We start from the raw sequence: 26,911 nt of genomic DNA on the forward strand, positions 1-26,911 counted from the left end.
TCACACACCACACACGCACACACATCCACTCTCTCCTCCCCACACACAAACACACACACACACACACACAACACACACACACCACACCACACAAACACACAACCACACACACACTCGCACACACACACACACACACACACACACAACACACACACACACACTCACACACACACACTCACACACACACACACCACCACACACACACCACACACACACCACACACACACACACACACACACACACACACAGCCATCACACCACACACACACACACACACCACACACATCAACAAGCCACTCACACACACACACACACACACACACACACACACACACACACACACACACACACCACCACACACACACACCACTCTCTAATTATCGATAGCTTTCGTTCCGTATCTCCCCCTCTCGCCCCATCCCCTTCTTATATCGTTAGCTCTCCCTTCCTTTTCTATTATCTTCCTCTTCCACTCTCGCGCGCGCTCAGTTTTTGCGTTGATGTTGTGTAGTGAAAGAGTGTCTGACATGAAGATATGTATATAGTATGTTGTATGTTGGTATTCAAGTTTTCTAATCTCACGTATAAGCCTATAGTAGATATAGATGCTTTATATAGAAAAGACATCACGGGCGGAACCTTAAGGAAGAGATGCCTGGCGCCGCTCGCACAGCAAGCCTGGTTAGCCCAAATATATATGTATATATATATATATAGCCACTCATACCATAGAGCCGGAATCTCGCGTTGGCCCAGACTTCTTTACATGGAAAGCAGTAGTCATGCCTGACGTCTGCCTGCTGCGAAAGTATCAATATAAGCTACACGGCGCACGGCTTTCTCTAAGTACGATCGCGCCCGCATGTTTGCTTGCCTGGTCAGGGTAACGTTAACGTCCTTTTAGTGCTACATGATAGCAATTCTAACCGTCATTCGTGGCTTACGCGTAAATGTTATGTAATTTCAAATGGCAAAAGTAAGAACTGCGTTTCTGCGCGACCGCTGTCAATACAACCACTCAACAATTTCCCTATACAGCTTCATTCTTAATTAATTTCATACGAATAAGAAATCTCAAAGAGTTTATATCCGCTCCGTCTCCCACGACAGTATTATCATTTTTTCTTCCCCATCTACAACCTGTCATCACACTACCCCATGCTCATTCATTTCTATCCTCCCACACGACATCCCCCAACCCTACTCCCACAAATAAAACCGCGATCACTTCCCAATTCCCCAACATCTTACCGTGCGCTCCAGTGACAGTCTGTGTCTATGCAGCTTGTTTACTGCATAGGTTAACAACGTTGACAGACAACCGTACGTCACCGCCCGTTCCCGGGTCTGAAACAAGGCGCTAGTTCAAACACTATAACACCGGGACGGACGGACGGGTGGCAATCCGACGCATGATTCCCTCGTGTACACAGATTTTTAGTCAAAATTAATTTGCCAGATAATAATTACCTCTTAAAAAAGAGTTCATGTTTACCGGCGGAATTATCGACTGCAGCCCCACGGTCTGCAGCCAACACTTTCTTCAACCACACTGCTGTCTTCAGTCTGCAGGCCCATTGGGTCGGCGTGGAGCAGGCCTTAAGGAAGTATGCGACATCGAGTATACTATCTACATGCCCAGTATACGTTGATAGTAAACCTCACGGAATGTGTAGTATATGTCATAATATTATTGTCTTCTATCACGTCGTTAGAAGTTCCCAATGCAGTATTTTAACTCGTAGCCAAAGGTTAGAAGACGAAGGCGTACGTATAACCGCTTCACAGTTATAATACACAAGGCGTCACTACCGCAGGGAAAAACCCCGTCAGCTTCAAACGCATCGATGCTTTTACGTAATTATGGTAAATCACGAATCTTTCACTCCGTGATGAGTCGACACTCTTCTCGAACGGAACCCCCGTCCTGTGTCGCGGCACCCCCCCATTGCCGCGGTGTATGACCCACCTTCTTCCTCCGTAGTAGCATACGACGCGCTAGTGTCGCTCCTGCCCAGAGCGTTGTCCGCATGCAGGCGAGGAAACTGCGTACGTAGCGGATGAAAGCCCGGATGGTCGTCACGGTGGCGTCGCCGGCCAGTCTGATCCGGCCGTATCCGTCCACCGACCTGTCCACCAAACACATGCTCACTTTTATAGCATGCACTTCATGAGTAGAATGCTATTAGCTAGCTGCGCACACTTAGTACAGGACAACTAAGATACTACTACTTACGCCTATAACTAATCTAGTTACGGGTGACACGATGTCCGCCACCACATCTACTACTTTAACCCGTAAGGTAAGAATACGTCACTTTTGAATGTGTTTTACTTTTCGTTCCATGTTGGTGTGTGATGTGTATTTTTACTTTACGTTGCGTATTGGTCTCATCACCGTTACGTTCTGAATATCGATGATATTGAGTATTCGCTGTCCGTCGTAAGGTGCTTCCACGAGTATCTGTAGAGTCCGAGCTGCTGACCCCGGCACTTGACCTGACCCGCGAGCTTACGGGTTCTGAATACAGCATCGACCACGAATACGTCATAGCATTGAAGAAGATGAAATAATTAACGGTAATTAGTGTAATGAAGTAATTACCCCGGCTTGCTGGCATTGCCTTTAATGTCGATCATCAGCTTCGCAGTCCAAGTCCAAAAGCCGTCGAAGCATTAAATCGCGAGTAACAAATGAGATTTTATGTTTCTCGTAGAATTATACGGTAGTACAATCAATCTAGACACGTTCACGCATATGCCGGGAAATGCGCCAACGAAACTAGAAGTCTTGATACAGCCTGCCAACATGGCCGACGCAGGACACCACATCGCGGGCGTGAGCGCTGGTCACCCCCCTGTCCTATTGATGCACTTCACTTCCCTCCTCATTCAAGATCATGTATCGCGGTCGACAATAAACAAGATACATCGCTGCTTCCAGACAGCCTCATGTTGCGCGCGTATGTTGTGACGGCGCATGTTTGTCAAACATTAACTTCTCTTACGGGTCCCTAATTAAACTGCTTTGCGTACGCCCCTCTCACGACTCTGACAGTCCGGCTGTCCTGTATTTAATCCCTGTGCCCGTCTTAGTACTGTTTATATTTAGTTGAATGTGAATGGTTTATGTTGTTTGTTGTTGCGTGTGCCCGTGTTGTTGTTTTGTTGTGATTGTTGTTAGTGGTGATGATTGGTTACGCCATTGCAACCGCTTTACCTAGGGACGCTAGCATGACCGCTCGGTTGTCGTGGCACTACTCGTTCGGCTATGCCAAGGTATTTGCCGGGTCGGTCGACCGAGTCATCGCTAGCCCGCCCGCACATGACCACTGTCCACTCAAGAGTCATCTTCTCGGTGATGCTGCGAGATAAAAATGTCCATTCGTTCGCGGTCAATGTGAGCTGGATCGAAGCTCGAGTAGACATAAGCAATCACTGGTTCGCCTTTAATCGCCCGACTCTGGGCTCAAACCTGGAGATAACGCTGTGAGATTTAACAGGCGCGTTGGGGTGGGGGTGTGACCAAGTGGCGGGGGGGGGTACGTGCGGCCTGAATGAGACCGAAAATTGAAGCCGGAAGGAATCAGTAGGCGATGAGCGAGACAGAGAATTAGTCAGAAACATGGGAAATATTGGCGGGAGATGGGTCGGCGAGCGAGAGCATGAAGATGGCGGCGAGACAGAGAGGGGAGAGAGAGACAGAGGGAGAGAGAAAGAGAGAGAGAGAGGGGGATAGAGAACAGGGAGAGAGCGAGAGGGGGGATAAAGAGAGAGGAGAGAGAGAGGGGGTATAAAGAGAGGAGCAGAGCTGCGCTAGAAGCCCGTAAAAAATCATGAGAGCCGAAAGAAAGAAATGAAGAACGAAAGTTTTCCCGAAATAAATATACAGAAGCGAAGAGAACAATAAACGCAAGCGAAAGAGAGAGAGAGCACGCGCGAGATAGGAGAAGAAAAACGATGCGGAGCAAGAGCGAGACGAGAGAGCAGAAGAGATGAGAGACGAGAGAGCCGAAATGAAGAATGATTACACGGACTCTTTTACACACATACAGCTATCATCCAATTTCTACAAGATATATACCAACCGTCCTGAGACACATTTATATTATAATGTATTGAAATGCTAAATTATGAGGCCTATTCATCCGGAATATAGTTTTTTTAATCAGAAGTTCCCGGAAAAACGACCGAGAGTTGATATAACGAACAAAGCTTGCTAAATTAACTAAAAACATGCATATATGTTGCGCGCAATCTTGCTATTTGCGCACATACACACACGCACGCACGCACGCACACGCACGCACGCACGCACACGCACGCACACGTACACACACACACACACACACACACACACACACACATATTATATATATATATATATATATGGTTTAAACTGCTACATCAGATAGTACTGTAGTTCAGTGTTTAGTAGCAAGGCTCACCGTGTACTGTGAGGAAGACCAGGCGGCTGAGGTCAGATCCCACGCCATTGCTGGCCTGACATAGGTAGTGACCGTGGTCACTCTCACTCGCCTTGTCGATCTGCAGGGTTCCGTTGGTGAACGTGTGTGCGTGGGTGGGACTCAGGTGGCTGTAGAGAAAGTGAGCTTCATCCACGCCTGCGGGGAGAAATAAATACGTCATGCTTACTCTCTTTTTCTCTCGTTACGATTCTGTCCTGGTATCTACGAAAAACAATATGATTGTAATTTTATCATCTTTGAAAACAATTGTTTCCTATAATTTTGGCATTGTATTCTCTGTGTTGTATTCACTGTGTTGTGTGTCTGTGTCTGTTGCTATATTGCGTTGTTGTACAGTTTTGCTGTTGTGTGTGTGTTGTTGTATGTTGTACTGTGTTGCCGTGTGTGTAACGTCAACACAACATCAGAGAGCTAGCTATATGCACGACGTGGGGGGGGGGTCCCCATCTATGTCGTAAACAGACTTCGATGCCAGACTGCCTGCCCCGTCACTGCCGACCCCACTCCACGCACACACAATAAATCCATCACTGCTCGTCGATTTAGCCTCAAATTAAGAAGAATGCTCTTCATTTGTGTAACGAAATCTAATCAGCAGCCTCTCAATCTCGCATCTCGAGCGAGTTACAGCGTAGTGTGTAGGCACGGCTATTGTTAATGTTAATTTAGGCGAACAGTGAAAAGAACGCGCATTTGAATTTCTAAATGCGCAAAATCGGTCAATTTTTGCGAGAGAGCGAGAGACTAATTAGGAATCTGCAGTCCCGCTGTGCCTCATTATGTCCTCAGCATCCCCGGACGCTGCGTGCTCCGGAAGATGCGGACGCCTACTCGGCGAATTGTTAGCGAACATAGGGTCGCCGCAGCGTAAACCAACGCCATCGTCATGGGCGCCGCCGCTCACTGTAAGACATCATCGTCACGGGCGCCGCCACTCACAGAAACAGAAATAGTGCGGCGGACTCGCACACCGACTTGGCGCGGCGGTAATTCGGCGCGCACTAATTTTTTCCGCTCTCTCACCTGGTATTTGTTTTTTCCAGTTGACGGTCGGCGTGGGCGAGCCAGTCGTCCTACAGTCCATCCTGATGGACGCACCAAGCACGACAGAGCTGTCCCTCGGCTCCACGACCCAAGATGGCGGCACTGCAACACGTGCATGCGCACACGATGAGCGGACGTCGCACGGAGCGACGGTAAACGAAGTGGTTGTTTATAGTAACGTGGTTGTTTATAGTAAGCGGTTAACAGAAATAAATAAACTTATAACTAACTTTGAATGACACAAGATATCACAAGACGCCGCCAAATGTTCTGCCATGTGATGCCACCGTGGCCAAATCAATAAATACCAATCAATACGAGAATGATTACCTAATACCGGAACTTTAATTCTTGCCTCTAACCTTACCTTCCAGCTTACCTATAATGCTTAGCAGTTTAATGTAGTAGGTCGTCACTAACAGTGTAACACGTACCGTCTACAATCAGCTGCGATGTGTAGCTGACGCTGGCAGCGCCGTTGCTAGCGACGCACGTGTAGTTGCCGTTATGCACGGGCGTGACCTTAGGAATCGTGAAGGTCGACACAAACTCGCTCGGCCTCGACATTTCCACCATCAGTCCCGAGGGTATCGCCTCGCCATCCTTCTGCCACCTGCGTCAGAGACGATGCGATGTGACGCAAGCCGATCAATCTAGCTCGCGTCGCTGTTGCGTCAGCGTCAGTTACACGCGACGGAATGAATTGATGCAACTCAAATTGGCTGCGGTGCCTCTGTAACTGCGTCACGGATAACATCGCAAGATAGGTCGCGTCAGTGATAGCGTCAGTGATAGCGTCAGTGATAGCGTCACGGGCTCAGCCTCACAACTGTTATTACAGTTTGCGTCAGGGAACGTACCACATGCACGACTCCATTAAAGATCAAATAATAACTAAAACTGTGAAAATCTCAGTAATCGGAAAATCCTGAAAGACTCAGCATGACGTCATAAACCATAACTGCCTACATACAACGCTAGATTCTGCTAGTGAATGAAGAGTCGGGGTTCCAATAACATAATACCCCCCAGCGCGCGCAAGTGTTTGCGTGCATGTGTGTGTGAAAGGAGTGTCTGACAGTGAAGATATGTATATATGTATGTATGTATGTGTGGTATTCAAGTTTTCTAATCTCACGTATGAAGCCTATAGTAGATATAGATGCGGTTTATATAGAAAGCCATCCGGGCGGACCTTAGGAAGAGATGCCTGGCGCGTCGCACAGCAGCTGTGGTTAGCAAAATATATATATATATATATATATATATAGCCACTCGATACATAGAGCGTGAATCTCGGCTTGGCCAGACTTCTTTACATGTGAAAGCAGTAGTCATCGTACGGTCTGCCCTGCGCGAAAGGTATCAAGATAATGCGACACGGAGCGACGGTTTCTCTAAAAGTAGCATCGCGCCGATGTTTGCTGTGCCTGGTCAGGGATTAAGTTAAGTCGGTTTTAGTGTACGATGATAGCAATTCTAACCGTTCATTCGTCGGGTTACGGTAAATGTTTGTATTCAATTTGCAAATGTAAAGACTTCGTTCTGGGGACCGCTGTCAAATACGAACCACTCACATTTCCCTATACAGCTTCATTCTAATTTAATTGTCATACGAAATAATAGAATTCCGAAAGGTTATTATATCCGCTCCGTCTCCCACGACAGTATTATCATTTTTTCTTCCCCATCTACAACACTGTCATCACCCACTACCCCATGCCATTCATTTTTCTTCCTCCCACACGACATCACTCCCAACCCCTACTCCCACAATAAAACCGCTGTCACTTTCCCAATCCCCAACATCTTACCGTCGCTCAGTGACAGTGTGCTGTTGTCTATGCGTGCTTGTTCTAATGCAGAGGGTTAAACGTTGACAGACAACCGTGACGTCACCGCGGTTCCCGGGTCTGAACAAGCGCTAGTTCAAACACTATACACGCAGTGACGGACGGGTGGCAATCCGACGCATATTCCCTCGTGTTTACACAGATTTTTAGTCAAATAATTTGCAGAAATAATTACCGCGTAAAAAGGTCATGTTTACCGGCGGAATTATCGACTGCAGCCCCAGCTGTTTCTGCAGCCACACTGTTTCTTCAACCACACTGTGTCTTCAGTCTGCAGCCCCATTGTGGGTCGGGTTGGAGCAGGCCATAAAGGAAGTATGGGACAGCGAGTATACTATTACATGCAGTATACGTTGATAGTAAACCTCAGAAGAAGTGTGTAGTATATGTCATAATATTATTGTCTTCTACACGTCGTATAGAGTATCCCATGCAGTATGTTTAACCTCGTAGCAAAGGAGTAGAAGACGAAGGCGTACGGTTACGGTTACAGGTATTAAACACAAGGCGTCACTACCGCAGGTAAAAACCCCGTTCAGCTTCAACGCATCGACTGCTTGACGTAATTAGGGTTAAATCACGAATCTGCAACTCTGTGATGAGATCGCACTTTCTCGGACGAAACCCTCCCGTCGCTGGTTCGCGGACCCGCCACCAGGCGGCGGTGTATGACCTCACCTTCTTCCTCCGTGGTAGCAGTGACGACGGCGCTAGTGTCGCTCCTGCCCAGAGCGTTCTCCGCATGCAGGCGGAACTGGTACGTGTAGGCGGGATGAAAGCCCCGGATGGTCGTCACGGTGGCGTTCGCCGGCAGGTCCTGCATCCGGGTATCCGTCCACCGACCTGTCACCAACGACATGCTCACTTGTTATAGCATGCAACTTCATTGAGTAGGATCGTAGTTAGCTAGTTGCGACACTTAGTAGGTACAACTAATTATAACTACTACTTACGCTATAACTAATCTAGTTACGGGGTGACACATGTACCCGCACCCACACTTCTACCTACTTTAACCGTAGCGTAAAATACGTTCACTTGTTTTGATGTGTTTTTATTCGTTTCCATGAGTTTTAGGTGTTGATGTGTATTTTTATGTGTTTACGTTGCGTATTTGGTCTCACTCACCCGTTACGTTCTGATACTCGATGATGTATTTGAGTATTTCGCTGTTGCCGTCGTAAGGTCTGTTCCACGATATCTGTATAGTCCGGCTGCTGACCCCGGTGACCTTGACCTGACCCGGAGGTTCTGGTTTTTCTGCAATACACGATCGACACGAATTACGTCATAGCATTAAGGAAGAGTGAATAATTAACGGGTAATTAGTGTAAATGAAGTAATTCCCGCTGCTGGATTGCTTAATTACGTCATCAGCTTCGCAGTCCAAGTCCAAAGCCGTCGAAGCATAATATCGCAGTAAAAAATGAGGATTTTATGTTTTTCGTAGAATATATACGGTAGCTACATATATCTAGACACGGTTCCACGCATATGCGCGTGAAATGCGCAACGAGAATAGAACGTCTTGCTACCAGTCCGTAGCAACATGGCCGCCACGCAGACACCACGCGCGGGCCTGGAGCGCTGGTCACGCCCCCTGTCCTATTGATGCCGACGTCACTTCCCTCCCGTCATTCAGAGCATGTATCGCGGTCGCAGACAAATAAAACAAGGGATACAGTCGCTGCTTCCAGACAGCTCAGTGTTGGGCTGTATGTTGTTGAGCGACGGCCATGGTTGTCAAAAATTAACTTCTCGTTAGCGGTCCGTAATTAAACTGCCTTGCGTTAACGCTCTCACGACTCTGATTGTCGGCTGTCCTGTTAATCCGCCTGTGCCGTCGTTAGGGTACTGGTTGTTATATGGAGTTAGGGTGGTAATGGTGGCATTGTTGATGTTGTTGTTGTTGTTCGTGGTGGCGGTGTTGTTGTTGTTGATGTTGTTGTTGTTGTTCGTGGTGGCGGTGTTGTTGTTGTTGTTGTTGTTGTTGTTAGTGGTGATGATGGTTACGCCATGGCAACGGTTACCTAGGACGCTGAGCATGACGCTGCGGCTGTCGTGGCCGTACTCGTTCGTGGCGATGCAAGTGTATTTGCCGGAGTCGGTGCGCCCGGCGGAGGCAATACGCAGCCGCGCGCCCATGCCACTGTCCGACTCAAAGTCACTCTCGGTGATGCTGCGAGATAAAATGTCCATTAGTTGGTCGAATGTGAGCGGGAATCGAAGCGTTCGGTAGACATTAAGAATTCAGCTGGTTCGCTTTAATCGCCGACTCTGGGGCTCAAACGCGGAGATAACGCTGTGAGATTGAACAGGCGCGGTTGGGGGTGGGGGTGGGGGGTGTACGGTGCGGGTGAATTAGACGGAAACTGAAGCGGAAGGAATCAGTGGGCGATGAAGCGAGAGAGAAATAGAGAAACTGGGAGATAGTGGGGGGAGATGGGTCGAGCGAGCGAGAGTGAGAGATGGGGGGAGAGAGAGAGGGGGGAGAGAGAGACAGAGGGGGAGAGAGAAAGGGAGAGAGAGAGGGGGGGATAAAGAGAGAGGGAGGCAGGGAGAGCATGCGCTAGAAGGTAAATAAATCATGAGAGCGAAAGAAAGAAATGAAGAGAGAGAAAGGTTTTCCCGAAATAAATATACAGAGAGCGAGAGAGAACAATAAACGCAAAGGGAGAGAGCGCGCGTGCGAGATAGAGAGAGAAAGAAAACGAGCGAGAGAGAGGGAGAGCGAAAATGAGAGAATGATTTAGCATCGGTGAGCCAAGCAGGTAGCACGCCCGCACGCCCGCACGCACGCACGCCCGCACGCACGCACGGCAGCGGAAGGATATCACAGCGGAGGCTGCTGGCGCGTGCGCGCACGAAGTAAAAACCCATCATCCTCACCGCGGAAGTAATCGCGATGAAAGAAAGGCCGTTCGATTAGTGACGGATTCGCGGAATTATTATTCAAATACGACGGTGGCTGTAATTACGCCGACGTTTTGATCAGTTGCTATCGTCTGCTGAGAGTGCGGCGCGGGAGCGCAATCATTCTCTAGTTCTCCGTTTAGCATCGCGAGAGAATAATGCGTGTGTGCGAAAGAAAGAGAAAGAGAAGGAGAGAGAGGGAGAAGAGAGAGAGGAGAGAGAGAGAGCGAGCGAGAGAGAGAGATGAGAGGAGACGAGAGAGAGAGAGAGAGAGAGAGAGAGGGAGAGAGGGAGAGAGAGAGAGATGAGAGAGAGAGAGAAGAGAGAGAGAGAGAGGGAGAGAGAGGGAGAGCGAGAGAGAGAGACGAGAGAAGAGAGAGGCGAGGCGAGAGAGAGAGAGAGCGAGCGAGAGAGAGAGAGAGAGAGAGAGAGAGAGAGAGAGAGGGAGAGAGAGAGAGAGAGAGAGAGAGAGAGAGAGAGAGAGAGCGCGTGCGAAAGAAAGAGAGATAGAGGGAGAGAGAGGGAGAGAGAGGGAGTAAGGGAGAGCGAGAAGGTTCCCAAAGAGCGGGAGGGAGAGAGAGAGACAGTGAGAGAAACAAGTGAGAGATAGAGAGAGAAAGGGGGAGAGAGAGAGGAACGAGAGGGTGAGCGCGGGGGGGGGAGGGGAGCAGGAAGAAGAGAGAGACAGAGAGAGAGTAACAGACAGAGAGAGAGAGAGAGAGAGAGAGAGAGAGAAGGGGGGAGGGAGAGAGAAAGAGAGGGGAGAGGGAGAGAGGAAGAGAGAGAGAGAGAGACAGAGAGAGAGAGAGAGAGAGAGAGAGAGAGAGAGAGAGAGAGTGAGCGGCGAAGAGAGAGAGAAAGGGAGAGAGCGAGAGGCTCGACGATTCAGAAATCACAAACAATAACATCCACCCACTCGCATACATACGCGCCCACCCATACACACACTGCAACCGTCAGATCGACCGCTTGACGGTGACGGCTTACGGCACAGGGAGAAAGAGAGAGAGATGGGAGGCGATTCCTCTCGCTCGTCCACAGACACCAGCAATTAACCCCGACAGTGCGATACGACGCCACCGAAGCTCACAGACCGTGAGTGAAGCTCACAGTAGGGCTTCACCAGCAGTAGGGCTTCACCACGCCTCTGTCGTCCAGCCGTCGTTATTCCGCTCGCGGCTTACACGGTCGGCGCGCGCCCTCATCCGGGGATTAACGAGCCGACGAGATTGCTGGCGGCGTCGTCGGCTGGGATTGCGTGGCGTGGTGTGGTGGTGGCAGGTAGCTGCGGGCCGGCTAGCGGAGGTTTACGGCGTAGAGTCTAGCTTAACGGCCCGATGTCGTGTGAATGCGAGTTCTGGATGGTTGGCTGAGGTCGTGGTGTTAGACACGGTGTGGATAGCGGTGGGAGGAGGCGGTAAGGGGGCGGCGGCAGGAGCGGTGGGAGGAGGCGGTAAGGAAGAGGGAAGGGAGGGAGGCGAGAGGGAGAGAGAGGGGTGAGGGAGGGAGAGGGAGAGAGAGGGGAGGGAGGGGAATGGAGGAGGTGGAGGAGGGAAAGAGGTGGGGAGGGAGGGGGAGGGGAAGGAGAGAAACGGGGAGGCGAAGGGACGAGGAGAGAGGGGAGGAGGGAGGGGAAGGAGGGGGAAGGAGGGGGGGTCTCTTTCTCACACGCACACCACACTCCACAGCAACCACACACCACACGCGCCAACCGACACGCACACGCCGACATGGCACGACAGCACGCGCACGCAGGCGCCGGGCCGCACGCGCGACAGCGCGACGCTGCACGCGGCACGCGCAACGCAGCGACACACACACACACGACACACGCACACACAACATACACAGCGCACACACACACACACAGCATCACACACATCACACCCACACACACGCACACGCACAGCGCGCTCGTCGCACCACAACACACACACACACACCGCCCACACACACACAACACAGTCACTCACCGTGAGTCGTGTAGCGGTGTCGCAGGGCGTTGCTCGTCGATAATCGCACACGATGGCCGCATAGGCGTGTCGCCTCTAGCAATGCACTGCAGCGACGCACTGCCTCTCCCAGCCGTACCGTCACCTCTTCCGTTTCCGTGTCAAACGTCGCCGGAACTAGAATCCATCGACAAAATGACAAATACCGGCCGTCAAGGTTACGTGCGGATTATGCCCCTCCCATCTCCCGCTAACTACATCTGCCACCAACAAGCAGCAGCTAGAGCGAAGTAGGGAAAGAGAGCGGGCGAGAGAGTGAAGAGAAAAGAGCGAGAGAGACAGAGAAAGAGAGAGATTGAGGGGGAGAGCGAGAGAGACAGAGAGAGAGAGAGAGAGATCAGAGAGAGAGAGAGAGAGGCGAGAGCCAACAGAGAGAGAGAGAGAGAGAGAGAGAGAGAGAGAGAGAGCGAGAGAGAGAGAAGAGGAAGAGAGAGAGCGCGAGAAGAGAGAGAGAGAGAAGAGAGACGAGAGAGTGAGAGATTGAGGGGGAGAGGCGAGAGAAGTGAGAGATTCAGGGGGGGGAGAGTGAAAGCGAGCGAGCGAGAGAGAGAGACGAGAGAAAGAGAGATAGCGGCGCGCTGAGGGAGAAATGAGAGACAGAGACAGAGACAGAGACAAGAGAGAGAGAAGAGAGAGAGAGAGAGAAGCGAGAAAAATAGAGAGAGAGAGAGAGAGAGAGAGAGGAGAGAGAGAGAAAGAGAGGAGTAGAGAGAGAGAGAGAGAGAGAGAGAGAGAAGAGGAAGAGAGAGAGAGAGAGAGAGAGAGAGAAGAGAACCCAGATGTTAGTTATTGCAGCACTAACGGTCGGCGTTAGTATACATATGTGGCTTAAGCGACGTAGCATAGTTAGTTAGTTATTTAGTTTAATTAGTCCGCCACGTTCTCTCAAGGACAACGGTAACCGAAGCCACCGTTTACTCTGCACAACAAATGCGGCCCGTGGATGGATTTGAGTAATTACTACGTAACTATGTGTTCTGATTAAGTGTATCGATACTTCCGGGGCATGGAGGGTAGCAGTAATTGCACTAGCAGTTTAGTTGTGAATAAGGGACCTTAATTATTATACGAATGCAAGCGCACACACATCACAACACACACGGAACACACACACACACACACAACCCACACACGCACGAACACACACCACAACCACGAACACAACCACACACACAACGCACGAACACACACACACACACCACACACCACACGAAGCACACACACCACACACACACACACACACACACACACGCGGCGGCGCGAGCGCCCAGCCAGGCACGCACGCACGCACAAACAACACACAACACACACACAAACACACACACACGCACACACACACACGAAACACACACACCGCCCACCACGCACGAACACACACACACACACACAACACACACAACACACACACACACACACACACACACACGCGCGCGCGCGCGCGCAAACGCACGAACCCCCCCAGCACACGCACACGCGCGCCCGAGCGGCGCAGGGCAGCCGCTACGGCATTACGGCGCCACAAACACACAGCACAGCACACGACACAACGAGCGACCCACCAAGTTCGCCACACACTACAAGCACAGCACACCACACACGTAACACCACACACACAGCTACATACGCCCGAACACACCACACACACAACACGACACACACACGACAGCACAGCACAGCACCACACGTGGGCGGCAGCGCGCAGCGTAACACCAGCACCGCGCAGGCACGCACTGCACGCACAAACACACACACACACAGCACGCACAAGGAACACAGGCACGCACGAACACATCCCGACACCGCACAACATGCGTCACACACCTGCACACACCAGCAGACACACAACACGCAGCGAACACACACACACACAACCCACACACAGCACACGGGCGCGCGCGCGCGCGCCGCACACAGCCAGCGAAGCAGCACAGCACACGCATGGCACGGCACGCAGGCGCACCAACCCACCAACACCACACAGCACGACACACACCTCCCTCACCACACACACACACATAAGCAGATCACAGCATAGCATGCTATGCATCGCAATTTCTTAACAAGATATATACCAACGCGCTCCTGAGACAATCATTTATAGTTATAAATGTATTCGAATGCTAAATTAATTGAGGCCTAATTCATGCACCGGAATAATAGTTTTTTAATCAGAAGTTGCCCAGAAAAACGAACCGAGTAGTTGATATAACGAACAAAAGCTTGCTAAATTCAACTACAAAACATGCGCATTAATGTTGCTTCGCAATCTTTGCTATTGCGCACATACACACACGCACGGGCACGCACGGCCTAGGTCGACGGCACGCACGACGCACGCACAGCGACGGGCACCGACCAGGCACACTACACACACTACACACACACACAACACAACACAGCACAGCACTACACACAACATCATCATATATAATTAATATATATATGGTTATAAACTGGCTACTCAGATAGTAGCTGGTATTCAGTGTTTGAGTAGCAAGGCTGCACGCGTGTACTGTGAGGAAGAACAGGCAGGACTTGAGGTGCAGATCCGCACGCCAGATTTGCTGGCACTGACATATCGGTTAGTGACCGTGGTCACTGCTCACGTCGCCTTGTCGATCTGCCGAGGTTCGCGTTGGTGAACTGTGTGTGCGTGGGTGGACTGCAGGTGGGCTGTAGAGAAAGTGAGCTTCATCCACGCCTAGCGGGAGAATAAATACGTCATGCTTTAGACTCTCTTTTTCTCTCGTTACGAATTCTGTCCTGGTATGCTACGAAGAAGCAAATGATTGTAATTTTATCACTTTGAAAACAATTGTTTCTATAATTTTGCATTGTACTTCTCTGTGTTGTATTCACTGTGTTGTGTGTCTGTGTCTGTTGGCTATTATTGCGTTGTTGTACAGTTTATGCTGTTGTGTGTGTGTTGTGTATGTTGTAACGCTGGTGTTGCGAGTGTGTGTAACGTCAACAACAACATCAAGAGACTAGCCTAATATGCACGACGTGGGGGGGGGGTCGCCCATCTATGTCGTTAACTAACTTCGATGCAGAGCTGGCTGCCCTTCGTCACTGCCCGACCCACTGACCAACGCACGACGGCGCGAGTCACAATAATCCAATCACTGCTCGTCGATATTAGCCTCTCAAAATTAAGAAGAATGCTCTCAATTTGTGTTAACGAAATCTAATCAGGCAGCGTCTCGGCTCTCATCTCGCCATCTGCGAGCGAGTTATTACAGCGTAAGTGTGTAGCAGCGGCTATTGTTAATGTGTAATTTAGGCGACACAGTGAAAAAGAACGCGCATTTGAATTTCTTAAAATGCGCAAAATCGGTCAATTTTTAGCGAGAGAGCGAGAGACTATATTAGGAATGCTGCAGTCCGCTGTGCCTCATTATGTCCTACAGATCCGCCGCGCTGCGTGCCTCCGGAAGATGCGTACGCCTACTGGCGGAATTGTTAGCGATACATAGGGTCGCGCGCAGCGAAAAAGTACGAAACCAACGCCAATCGTCATGGGCCGCGCTCGCTCACTGTCAAGACATGCATCGTCACGGTGCGCGCGCACTCCGAGAAACAGATAATAGTCGCGGGCGGACTCGCAGCACTCGACTTTGGGCGCGGCGGTACATTCGGCCGCGCGACTAGTTTTCACGCTCTCTGCAAGCCTGGTATTTTGTTACTTTTTTCCAGTTGACGGTGCCGTGGCGTGGGCGAGCCAGCGTCCGTAGCAGTCCATCCTGATGGACGGCAGCCCATAGCCACGACCAGAGCTGTCCTCGGCTCCAGCGAGCCAAGATGGCGGCACTGGCAACCCACGTGGGCTGCGCACTACTGCGTATGAGGCCGGACGTCGCACGGAGGCGACGTAATAACGAAGTGGTTGTCCTCCTCTACTAGTAGGCTTAACAGATAATGCAATAAACATTATAACTAACTATTGAATGAGCACAAGAATATTCACAAGACGGCGCCAAATGTCTGGCCATGTGATGGGCTCCGGTGGCCAAATAACTAAATACCATCATAGCGAGAAATGATTTACCTAATCGCGCGGAAGTAACTTTAATCTTACGCTCTAACCTTACTTCCAGAGCTACGCTATAATGCTTAGCAGTTATGTAGTAGTCGTCACATAACAGTGTAACACGTACGGCGTCTACAATCAGCTGCGATGTGTAGGCTGACGCTGGCAGCCGGGCCGTTGCTAGCGCGACGTCACGTGTAGTTGCCGAGTTATGCACGGGCGTGAACCTTTAGGAATCGTGAAGGTCGACACACAACTCGCTCCGCGCCTCCAGACATTCTCCACCATCAATCCGCGAGGGATCGCCTCGCCATCCTTGACTGCCACCTGCGTACAGAGACGATGCGATGTGGCGCAAGCCGAATGCCAATCTAAGCTCGGCGTCGCTGTTGCGTCAGCGTCAGTTACTACCGCGCGGAATGAATTGATGGCAAGAACTCAAATTGGCTTGGCGTGCCTGCTGTAAACTGCGTCACGGAGAAACATCGCAAGATAGTCGCGTCAAGTATAGCGTCAAGTGATAGCGTCAGGCAGGGCTCAGGCCTCATCAAGCTGTTGATTACAGTTTGGCGTCCAGGGAACGTACCACATGCACCACTCCAATTATCAAGATCAAGATAATAATAAAACATGTGAAAATCTGCAGTAATCGGAAATATCGCTGCAATAGACCTCAGCCATGACGTCATAAAGCCATAACTGCGCTACATACAACGCTAGATTCTGCTAGTGAATGAAGAGTCGGGGTTCCAATAACATAATACGCCCCATAACTTACTATTCAATATAATATATATATAATCACTTAAGGTTCGGAAGGAAATACTGTGTTTTTGTAAGGGAAAGCAGACGGGTGGTTGGCGGTCCGCTAGGGGGCGCGCTCGGCCATCGGTTAAGTGCGCGCGTCAATAGTTGTGACATGTTGCTGCGTTTGTAGAGCTGATTGTCGTGACAGCGCAACATCATCCTATCATCGCCATGAAACAAATAGCGAGACGGGACGAGCGGCAGCCGGCAGGGCAGGCAGCAGCAGCGGCAGCAGCAGCGGCAGAGTCCAACCACGGCCACCACCACGGTTCGTTGTCTCCTCCCCCACCCTCGTTACCACGAAGTGTTCGAAATCTCCAAAAGCAATTCCATCTGATTCCGCTGGAAATTCGAGAGGAATATTTTCCCGAGGAAGAAAAAACGCGCGTGTGTATCGCTCGAGTTCGTATTAAAGCATTTGTAGAGATATAGGAGATATAGAGAGGAGAGAGGGCGAGAGTGCGCGCGTGTGTGAGCGATTTTATTGGGAAGATACACAGCATGCCGTCTCCGTTACAATTTATATACACGCAGTGCATTACAGAGTTTTATACGGGAACCACTCGAGGGGAGGGTGGTTTATCGGACGGGACAGTTGTACTAGATAAGGGAGAAGGATAGAGTATAGAAATGCTATATACGGTATTCTCTGCCTAACTCGACTCGCATCACGTGACGGGCAGTGAGTGACGTCACGAGTGGTATTTCCATAAATGGCAGCAGCGGTAATTTTGTTTCCTGTTTTCAGCGCAGCAACTATAAAACTCATCGTCAGAAAAGCAGAGAGTGAAGCTAAAATGAGAATAGCCGCGCTCTAAAGAATTCTCTACGTCACATCATTGTGACACCTTTCATTTATTTCCGTTATCTTTCACGTTAACATTTGATCTTTACCGTAGATGTTTAACCCTTTGCCTTTACCGTAACTCGTTTTCCGTGATCCCTCGGTTTTACACGTAAAACGTTGGATTACTCGGCGATTTCGGTAAATGCTTGCCTGCTAGGAAATAATCTTATCAGAAAACAGTGATCGTTCCGTAAAGGTCGTGGAGCCATTACCTCTTATAACGAGATTTCCCCTTTTATCGTTTCGTTCTACGCCGCTAGAGAAAAACATCGCTGGAGAGCCAAGCGATCACCACATGACCTTGCGTAACAGCTCCCACGTACATTGTCCGCGCATGCGCACACCTACTGCGACCGCAGCGCCCCGAGGCGGGTAACACGTGATTGCGGATTTGGAACAGGCTGATGTCGTCATCAGTGTAATTATCAAACTTTGTCGTCTGTGCCGTTGCTAAGCTACCAGTGCAGCCGCTCTCACACGAATAGATTTACGAGATGGGTTTAGATACCGGGGTTTTGCCGGGGGCAATTGTGACCGTTCACCGGTGCAGTTCAACGGACGACCAATACGCCTGGTGACCGGTAATGACGTTTGCTCGCCGACAGAGCAGGCTGTGTGTGTGTGTGTGTGTGTGTGTGTGTGTGTGTGTGTGTGTGTATGTGCGTGTGTGTGTGCATGTGCGTGTGTGTGCGTGCGTGTGCACGTGCGTGTGAGCGCGGGAGACAGCGGGCGGAGATGAGACTGGATGTTTCGTCTGCGCCGTCACTGATTCCCGCCTGCCGCCGCCTCGCTGGCCCGCCGGCGTTCATTCAGCACGAGTAAAGAGTTAGTCGTTAGTGTTTCGTGCTAGATCTGCGACTATCGAAGCTGTTAGAGTGGCGTGTTAATGAAATGGTCTGTTGGCAGAATTGAAAAGATGGCGGCCTTTAAAAGCTTCTGCTGTGATGAATTATAGCATCGGGCTTCAGCCGTAAATTCTCGCACGTGGCGTGACGTCATGGTGGCGGCGATAAGGACGGAGGTCGGAGATTCGGAACTTAATAGCTTTAACGGTTAATCATCATCATTAAGATAATTATGTCTGCTTGTGTGGCATAGTAAAGTAGTATGTAATAAATTGTCATCAGGGTACATTATTACCCCCCCACAACATTACCAACACTAACCACCTTAACCCGCCAACCCTATACCTCGGGTGTATTATCATGCGATATGTCAGTCTTCGTTACTTTTGTTGGTTACGTAACAGTCGTACTTGGTCAGTGCGAATCTGAGGTTCGTGGTTTCAGCGCTGGCCAATAACGATACACATACGTGCATAACCTTAAGCAAAATTCTTACCCTAAACCTATCCTCATCCCTAACTCTAACCCTGACCCTAACCCTAACCCTGACCCTAACCAAATCCCTAATTCTAACCCTAACCCTAACCATATCCCTAACTCTAATCGTGAAATATTTTTTTCAAAAAAATGATCTACAATGTTTATTTTTGATCGGTATAAGCAAAAATGTCTTAATTCAATTAAAACACCTGCTTAACAATTGAATGATTATAAGAAGTGTCGGCATATAATATCATGCAATGATATTAGTTTTCAGCCCTTATTTTAGACATTCTCAGGAAATTTTAATCGCATGATATCTCGATTTATAATGGTCATAAAATATTCATTTTTCAACCAATTTTTAATATCAATATAACAATAGAAAGCTATGAATCTCAGGTATCTGAATATGTATTCAACCTAAAATGTCAAGTGACTCATTTTTCGCTATCACCGGTCACAAATGAGCTCTCCAAGGGCAGAATACGCGCACGTCTCTCCTTCCTTGTCTCTAGACTCACGAATCCGTTTGCTTCGTGACTGTCACACGGATGAGATAACTAGCAGTAATATCTTTGCGCTATGAGCGACAGACGACCCTCACCCTTGTCTCCGGTGACAGACGACGAGAGACGGGAGTGACGCACGCGTTGTTAGGCAGACGACCTGCGCGTGACGTCAGCAAAACATCATCCGGACGTGAGCTCGCTCTCACGTCCGCGACTGATGCGATATGGCCGCACGCACGCACGCACGCACGCACGCGACGCGCGCCGCACGCACGCACGCACGCACCACGCACGTCGGGAGCACGCAACGCAGGCATTCACGCGCCGCCCGCACGCACGCACGCACGCACCACGCAGCACGCACGCACGCCCGCACGCGCGCCGCACGCACACACGCACGCCACGCACGAACGCACGCACACCCGCACGCACGCCGCACGCACGCACGCAGGCACTCACGCGCGCAACAACGCACGCACGCCCACGCACGAACGCACGCAGCCACGCACACACACGCACACGCTCGCACGTACCTAGGCTCGTACGCACGCACGGCAGGCACTCACGCACTCATACAAGCACGCAGGCCCGGAAGGAACAACGAATGACCTCACCGGATTGTGATTGGTGGATCGCCGCTGCTGACGCCACAGAACGCCAGCGCCCTCTTTCCTTGACTCAGTCTCTGGAAACTCGAACGGGTCGATGCTAGGCGGCACTGCAAACACATAGTCATCATGTACACAGCGACGTCGACACCAGTGGGCGAACGTCCGCCAATGATAAGATTGAGTTAACGAAATGAACCGAAGCGTCGGCAGAGATGCTGTAGCTTCACGCTGCAGAGTGAGACTAACTGCACACGTTGCTTATGCCACCTAGTAGACTGAGTGAATTAGCCACGCGTATGCACATGCACGCACGCGCAACCCCATGGATATTACAATTGGTGCACCTTTAACATGATAGATGTAAATTGTGTTAATAGATTATATAAATATATATATAGGAGATATAATTATGCACCTTTAACATGATAGATTGAATTGTGTTAATAGATTATATATATATATAGGAGATATAATTATGCACGTTTTATGTAATAGACGTATATATCTACCTTTGACGGTGACAACAACACGGCTGCGTGTCCCCTGTCCTGCGGATTCCTGGCTATGCAGGTGTACTCCCCCTCATCCACATCCTCCACCACACTCTCACCACCACCAGCATCCCATCGGCTGACGGATGCTGCCTGTGATTGTCGGCAACCGCGCTCCCCCTGAAACCAACCAATGAGCGTCAGCGAAATCTGAAGCAGGGGGTTTGGGTTTGGTTGGGCGGGGTTATCTTTTGGTTGGCTGGGGTTGTATTTTGGCGGGCGGGGTTGTATTTTTTGGTGGGCGGGGGTAGTTTTTTCGTTGTCGCACTGTCAGTGACCATACATGCGCATCGTCTTGAATACGCGCGTCCTTTGTAACGCTGTTAGCAACGCACGACAAGCATTAGTGGAAAATGCCGCTTTTTAACGCAAACACAGCAGAATATTACGTAGCGGATCGCGTGACGTCACTCCGCTCATCGTTTGTATCGAAATCGCGCGGACTCTATCCACTCTTTAGCGACATTCGCGTGAAAATCGGAGTTGAAATGAGAGCCGGGTGACAATTATAATAGATCACGTGTGTTTGCGTGTTGCGCTAGCGATACGTGGCTGTGTGGGATAACATAGCATGGGGTTTTGCTGTGATATTAGGATGTGTGGAGAAGGCTGCTCCCCATCGCAGGCCACGCGTAACGCGAACGGTTGAGTAAACCATCTCAAAGCATGATTAATAACGTTACGTGTGTGTGCGTGTGTGTGTGTGTGTGTGTGCGGCGTGCGTGCGTGCGTGCTTGCTGGTGTGTGTGTGTGTGTGGGCGCGCGCGCGCGTGTGGTGTGCGCGCGGTATGTGTGTGTGCGCGTGGTGTGGCGTGTGTGTGGGGGGTGTGGGTTGTGCGCGGCGGTGTGTTTGTGTGTGCGTGTGTGTGTGCTGTGCTGTGTGTGTGTGGATGTGTTGTGTGTGTGTGTGTCTGTGTCGTGTGTGTGTGTGGTGTGTGTGTGGTGTGTGTGTGCGTCTGTGTTGTGTTGTGGTGCTGTGTGTGTGTGTGTGTGTGTGTGTGTGTGGGTGTGTGCGCATGTGTGTGCGCTGGTGAGGATAAGGACTCATGTGTGTGTCTGCTTGAGAGAGAGAACGCCTCTTGCAAGTGCTGGTAGAGGAAATCGTGCATTAGAAGAAGAAATGAACTCGAGTAGAGAACATGAGGGGGCGGTCCACGCACGGTGAGTTAGAGGAAGAAAAGGGGAGGGGGGTAGGAGGAATCCTCTTGTTAAAGCGCGGAGTTGATGTGTGCTCTAGGAGCGGTTCACCCGTGTAATGGTGGGGTAGTGGGCGGCCACATCATCACGCTGCAAAGTGCACACGTTCTAGCAAGCAACAACTATAATATAACCCGCGCTAAAATCTCGCCTTTCAACTTTACGGAGCAGTTAACTGCGCTAGAGAGACAGACAGCATAGCTGCGTGATATTGTAGAGGAGAGAGATTCGTTCCCCGAGGCGTCAGACAAAGCACTGCAATCAGCCGCGGCAAAAGTAGCGACGGTGACGAGCGCCATCTGATTACGAACTACAAGCATGGCCGTCAGAAAGAATGATGAGGCAGGGGAAAAGAATCACAGATGAACGCTTCGCTTCTCTCCGCGAATGAGTGAGAATATTGCGCGCGCGTGTGTGTGTGCGTGTGTGTGTGTGTGTGTGTTGTGTGTGGTGTGTGGCTGTGTGTGTGTGTGTGTGTTTGTGTGTGTGTGTGTGTGTGTTTGTTTGTACACTTGTGTTTGCGCGCGGTGTGCGTGTTTGTCTTTGCATTTGTTTTTGCATGTGTATGATTGTGTGTATATGCCTCTCTCTCTCTCTCTCTCTCTCTCTCTCTCTCTCTCTCTCTCTCTCTCTCTCTCTCTCCTCGCCTGTGTGGGCTCGTGCGTTTGGTAATAGTTAGTTATAGAGGATAGGCACAGCAGCGGAACGGCGTGTTAAACCACTGAAGAGCCACTCACTACGAAAAGCTATTAAACCCGGCTAGAGCCGGGGATGTGTGACAGCGACCACGCCGACACGAGCGCCGAGTCACGTGACCGGCAGACAGAAACCAACGTTAGTACGAAAACTCATTAACAAAAAATGTTTAACTCGACCACGTCAACGCATGATGACAGAAAGATAGACAGAGAGAGAGACAGCGAAAGAGAAAGAGAGATAGAGAGAGAGAGAGAGAGAGAGAGAGAGACGAGAGAATAGAGAGAGAGAAAGAGAAAAAGGGAAGGAATGAGAAAATCAAAGGAGAAAGTGTGAGCGTGAAAGAAGCAGTGAGAAGGTGTGATAAGACGGACCGATGGTGAGTGAGAGAAAGAACAGGGAAGGAGAGAGATTAGAGAGATGGGAGCTTCTTGGATTTATCAGAGCAAGCTTCGCGTTACCTATAGCAACGAAAGACCACGTGGCTGCTCTACAGACGAACACATACCGCATGAGACATCTCAAAGGAAAAAGACATCGCTTCTATTCAAACATTCGACTGTCAGGCAACAGCGCCCTCTTTATGCGACTCATCGCCGCCAGGTGTCGACTCGATCGCCTACCTTTTTCCCACGTGACAGATTCAATCGGATGTCCGCTCACGTGACACTTGATCGTCAGGTTCTTATTGGCCACCGCCGTGATGTCGGGCATCGGGCGAATGAATGGCGGACCTATAGATCGAGAAAAGATTTAAAAAAACGAATAAAGATAAAAGAAATAAATGCTGATAAGAGATGAAGACTGCTTGCAATAAAAGCAAAGCCGCGTTACGCGTAAAAAATAACGGGAAACGATTTTCGTAATTGCTTATTTCTCGTCGCAGCGATTAAGCTCAGCTAGTAACGGTCTCCTCTCCTTCCTCTCTCCCCTTCCTCTCTCACCCTCTCTCTCCCTCTCTCTCTCTCTCTCTCTCTCTCTCTCTCTCTCTGTCTCTCTCTCTCTCTCTCTGCCCTACTCTATCTATCTCTCTCTCCCTCTCTCTCTCTCTTTCTGCCCTACTCTATCTCTCTCTCCTCTCTCTCTCTCTCTCTCTCTCTCCCTCTCACCCTCTCTCTCCCTCTCCTCCCTCTCCTCTCTCTCTCTCTCTCTTTCTGCCCTACTGTATCTCTCTCTCTCTCCCTCTTTCTGTTCTCTCTCCCTCTGTCTCTCTCTCTTTCTGCCCTACTCTATCTTTCTCTTTCTTTCTGTCTCTCTATCTCTCTTCTCTCTCTTTCTGCCCTACTCTATCTCTATCTCTCTTTCTGTCTCTCTCTCCCTCTCTCCCCCTCTCCCTCCCCTCCTCCTCTCTCTCACTAATCGCCTCTTGTCTCTGAGAGCGTGACCAGTCACCGCGTGCCCTGCTGATTAACGCACAGCCGGCCCACATAATGCAGCAACACGGCGCAGGGAAAAGAAGCTAAACACCTCTCATCCTCCGCCTCCCCTCTTTTTTCTCTTCCTCCCTTCTTATTCTACTCTCGCTCTCCCTCTCCTCGTTCTCCCTCCCCTCCTCAATTCTCCAGCCTTCCTTTCTTCATACTCCTCCCCCTCTTTCTCCTCATCTCCTCCTCCCCTCCTCATTCTTCCCCTCCCTCTCCTCATTCTCCCCCTCTCCCTCCTCATTCTCCCCTCTCCCTCCTCATTTCCCTCTGCCCCTCCTCATTCTCCTCCTCCCCCTCTCATTCTCGCCCTCCTCATTATCCCCCTTCCTCTCCTCATTCTCCTCTCCCCCTCCTCATTCTCCCTCTCCCTCCTCATTCTCTCTGCTCCCCTCCACATTCTCCCCCTCTCTCCTCCTCATTCTCCCCCTGCCCCTCCTCATTCTCCCCCTCTCCCCTCCTCATTCTCCCCCTCCCCCCTCCATTCCCCCCTCCCCCCTCCCTCATTCTCCCCCCTCTCCCTCCTCATTCTCTCCCTCTCCCCTCCTCATTCTCTCCCTCTCCCCTCCTCATTCTCCCCCTCTCCCTCCTCATTCTCCTCCTCCCCCTCTCCATTCTCCCCTCCCCCCTCATTATCCCCCTCCTCTCCTCATTCTCGCCCCTCTCCCTTCTCATCTCCTCATCCTCCTCTTCATCCTATCTTGCAGTGAATCTAGATCGCCAACGATTAAATTAAGAGCCTTTTCCAATTTTTCTCCGCGCGCGCGCTATAAAAAAAGAAGATGCCGCCGCGTCTCTCGCATGCGAACAAACGCCGCGGCCCTGCTTTGTTTCTTAAGAGAATTAAAATATAGCCGGAGACCGTGGCGATAATTACGCGTCCAATTACGGCATCGTCGGGAGCTGCCGTAATCACGTTAGCCGTATCGAAAGATAACGAGTTGATTTATGAAACGCTCGTTCGCGCCCCTTGAGTCGGAATGCCGCTTACGTCGTAATGAAGGGCCGGCGGCCGACGAGCGGTGCGTCGGCGGAAGACGCGGAAGAGCGATTTTTCGATGGCAGGCTGAGTTGCTGCGCGCGAACATATACGAGAATATACGAGCGCGCGTATACACACATGGCTACATCCATGCGCGGAGTCCGGGCTACCGGAGTACTGATTGTTTTTCTCCTATTGAGCAAGGGCGCCTTACTGGCGATGACAGAGCGGCGGTCATGGACAGTCGGCATGGGAAACCCGCCATAAAATACAGGAGGATGTGTCTTCGTGTATTACGAAAACGCAATCCCTCCCAGCGCCAGGATCGTAACATGGAATTTGGTTAGGCTATGTTTTCGTTCATCAAAATATATAGAGATGACTGTGACACAATCCCGATTTCACATTGCAGAACATTTGTAGAGATGATTGATGGCGAACATTATGCAGATGATTTTTATTATCGCGAACAAAAACTACACGGGAGAGTTCATCTCATATATTTCTTAGAAAGTATCGTGCAATTACCACTCGAAATCTGCTAGCCGCTTACAATCACATCTGTAACGACGGATTTCTTCTGGCAGAGAACAACCTTCCGTTACAACTAAGAGAACCCTCAGTTAGAAACATAAGAATCCTCTGTTAAAAACGCCGTCCTTGTCACGGAGAAGGGAATAAGTTGGCGAGAGGACGCGAATGGCAGAGGTTGCATTATTGCATGGATCCGCCTACAATCATTTATGGCAGATAAATATCCCGCCACCCGCACCCGCCAACCCGCAACCCGCAGCACGCCCCGACCCGCCAACCCGCACGCCGCACACGCGCCCGCACCCCGCGCCCCGCACCGCCACGGCCGCACCCGCACCCGCACACGCACACGCACACGCACCCGCACGACGCACCGCGCTTCGCTCAGGCTCACGGGATGACACGCCTTGTTTATTGCTCTCTCGCCCGGTCTCGCCCAGCGCTGCTTACGAACACGTTCCGACGCGAGTGCACCATGTGCTCGCGGCCGCCATGTTGCGGTTTCTCGCCGTGTACACGGCCAAAGCGCCACCATCCTCCACGCGGTACGTTGCTCCTGTTCAGATAACTAACGGACGTCTCCGTTGTCGAGCCGGTAGGTCGTGATGGTCCGCCGCGTCGGAGCCCGTGATCGGGAGGTAAATGAGTGTCCAGAGCATCTGCGGGCGGCGGTTGCCGGACGCTTGCACTGCAGGAGTAACGGCCGACCACGGTAGATGGTCAGCTCTCCAAAACGCGGACGTGATGGGCGGCTGCAGCTATCAGGCAGAGAGAGAGAGAGTGTTGAGTGCGCATCGCGCGAGGCGAGCGCTGAGAATAATGTAGGATGTAACGCGGTTTGATGAAATCATCACTAGTTTCTTATCGACAGACCGACGACGAACCCGACGACCGACCGACCGACCGACACGACGACGACCACGACGCCGACGACCGACCGACGCCGAGCGACCGCAATTTCGACGACCGACCGCCCGACCGCCGACCGGACCGACCGACCGACCGAACCGAACACGCGACGACAGACACCCGAACACGACCGAGACACCTAACCGACCGACCGACGACCCGACCGGACCGACCGAA

The 26,911-nt window shown here is 50.8% G+C and overlaps 2 protein-coding genes across 2 annotated transcripts in view; both read right to left on the bottom strand.

Moving 5' to 3' along the window:
* LOC106813168 (Down syndrome cell adhesion molecule-like protein Dscam2) overlaps window positions 1–9,539 on the bottom strand; it is a 38,222-nt gene extending 28,683 nt beyond the window's left edge. The window contains exons 1-3 of the mRNA XM_014817237.1: window positions 9,418–9,539; window positions 8,516–8,647; window positions 8,066–8,230 (exon numbers count right to left, since the gene is read on the bottom strand). Coding sequence (XP_014672723.1) covers window positions 8,066–8,230; window positions 8,516–8,647; window positions 9,418–9,532 — 412 coding nt within the window. The 5' untranslated portion in view covers window positions 9,533–9,539. The remainder of the gene's footprint in view (window positions 1–8,065; window positions 8,231–8,515; window positions 8,648–9,417) is intronic.
* Window positions 9,540–21,030: 11,491 nt separating this feature from the next.
* Window positions 21,031–26,911, bottom strand: part of LOC106813166 (Down syndrome cell adhesion molecule-like protein Dscam2) — a 50,515-nt gene continuing 44,634 nt past the window's right edge. Inside the window, exons 6-7 of the mRNA XM_014817233.1 lie at window positions 23,512–23,622; window positions 21,031–21,115 (exon numbers count right to left, since the gene is read on the bottom strand). Coding sequence (XP_014672719.1) covers window positions 21,051–21,115; window positions 23,512–23,622 — 176 coding nt within the window. The 3' untranslated portion in view covers window positions 21,031–21,050. The remainder of the gene's footprint in view (window positions 21,116–23,511; window positions 23,623–26,911) is intronic.

This window comes from Priapulus caudatus, unplaced genomic scaffold (assembly GCF_000485595.1).
Source record: "Priapulus caudatus unplaced genomic scaffold, Priapulus_caudatus-5.0.1 Scaffold732, whole genome shotgun sequence".
NCBI classification, from domain to species: domain Eukaryota; kingdom Metazoa; phylum Priapulida; class Priapulimorpha; order Priapulimorphida; family Priapulidae; genus Priapulus; species Priapulus caudatus.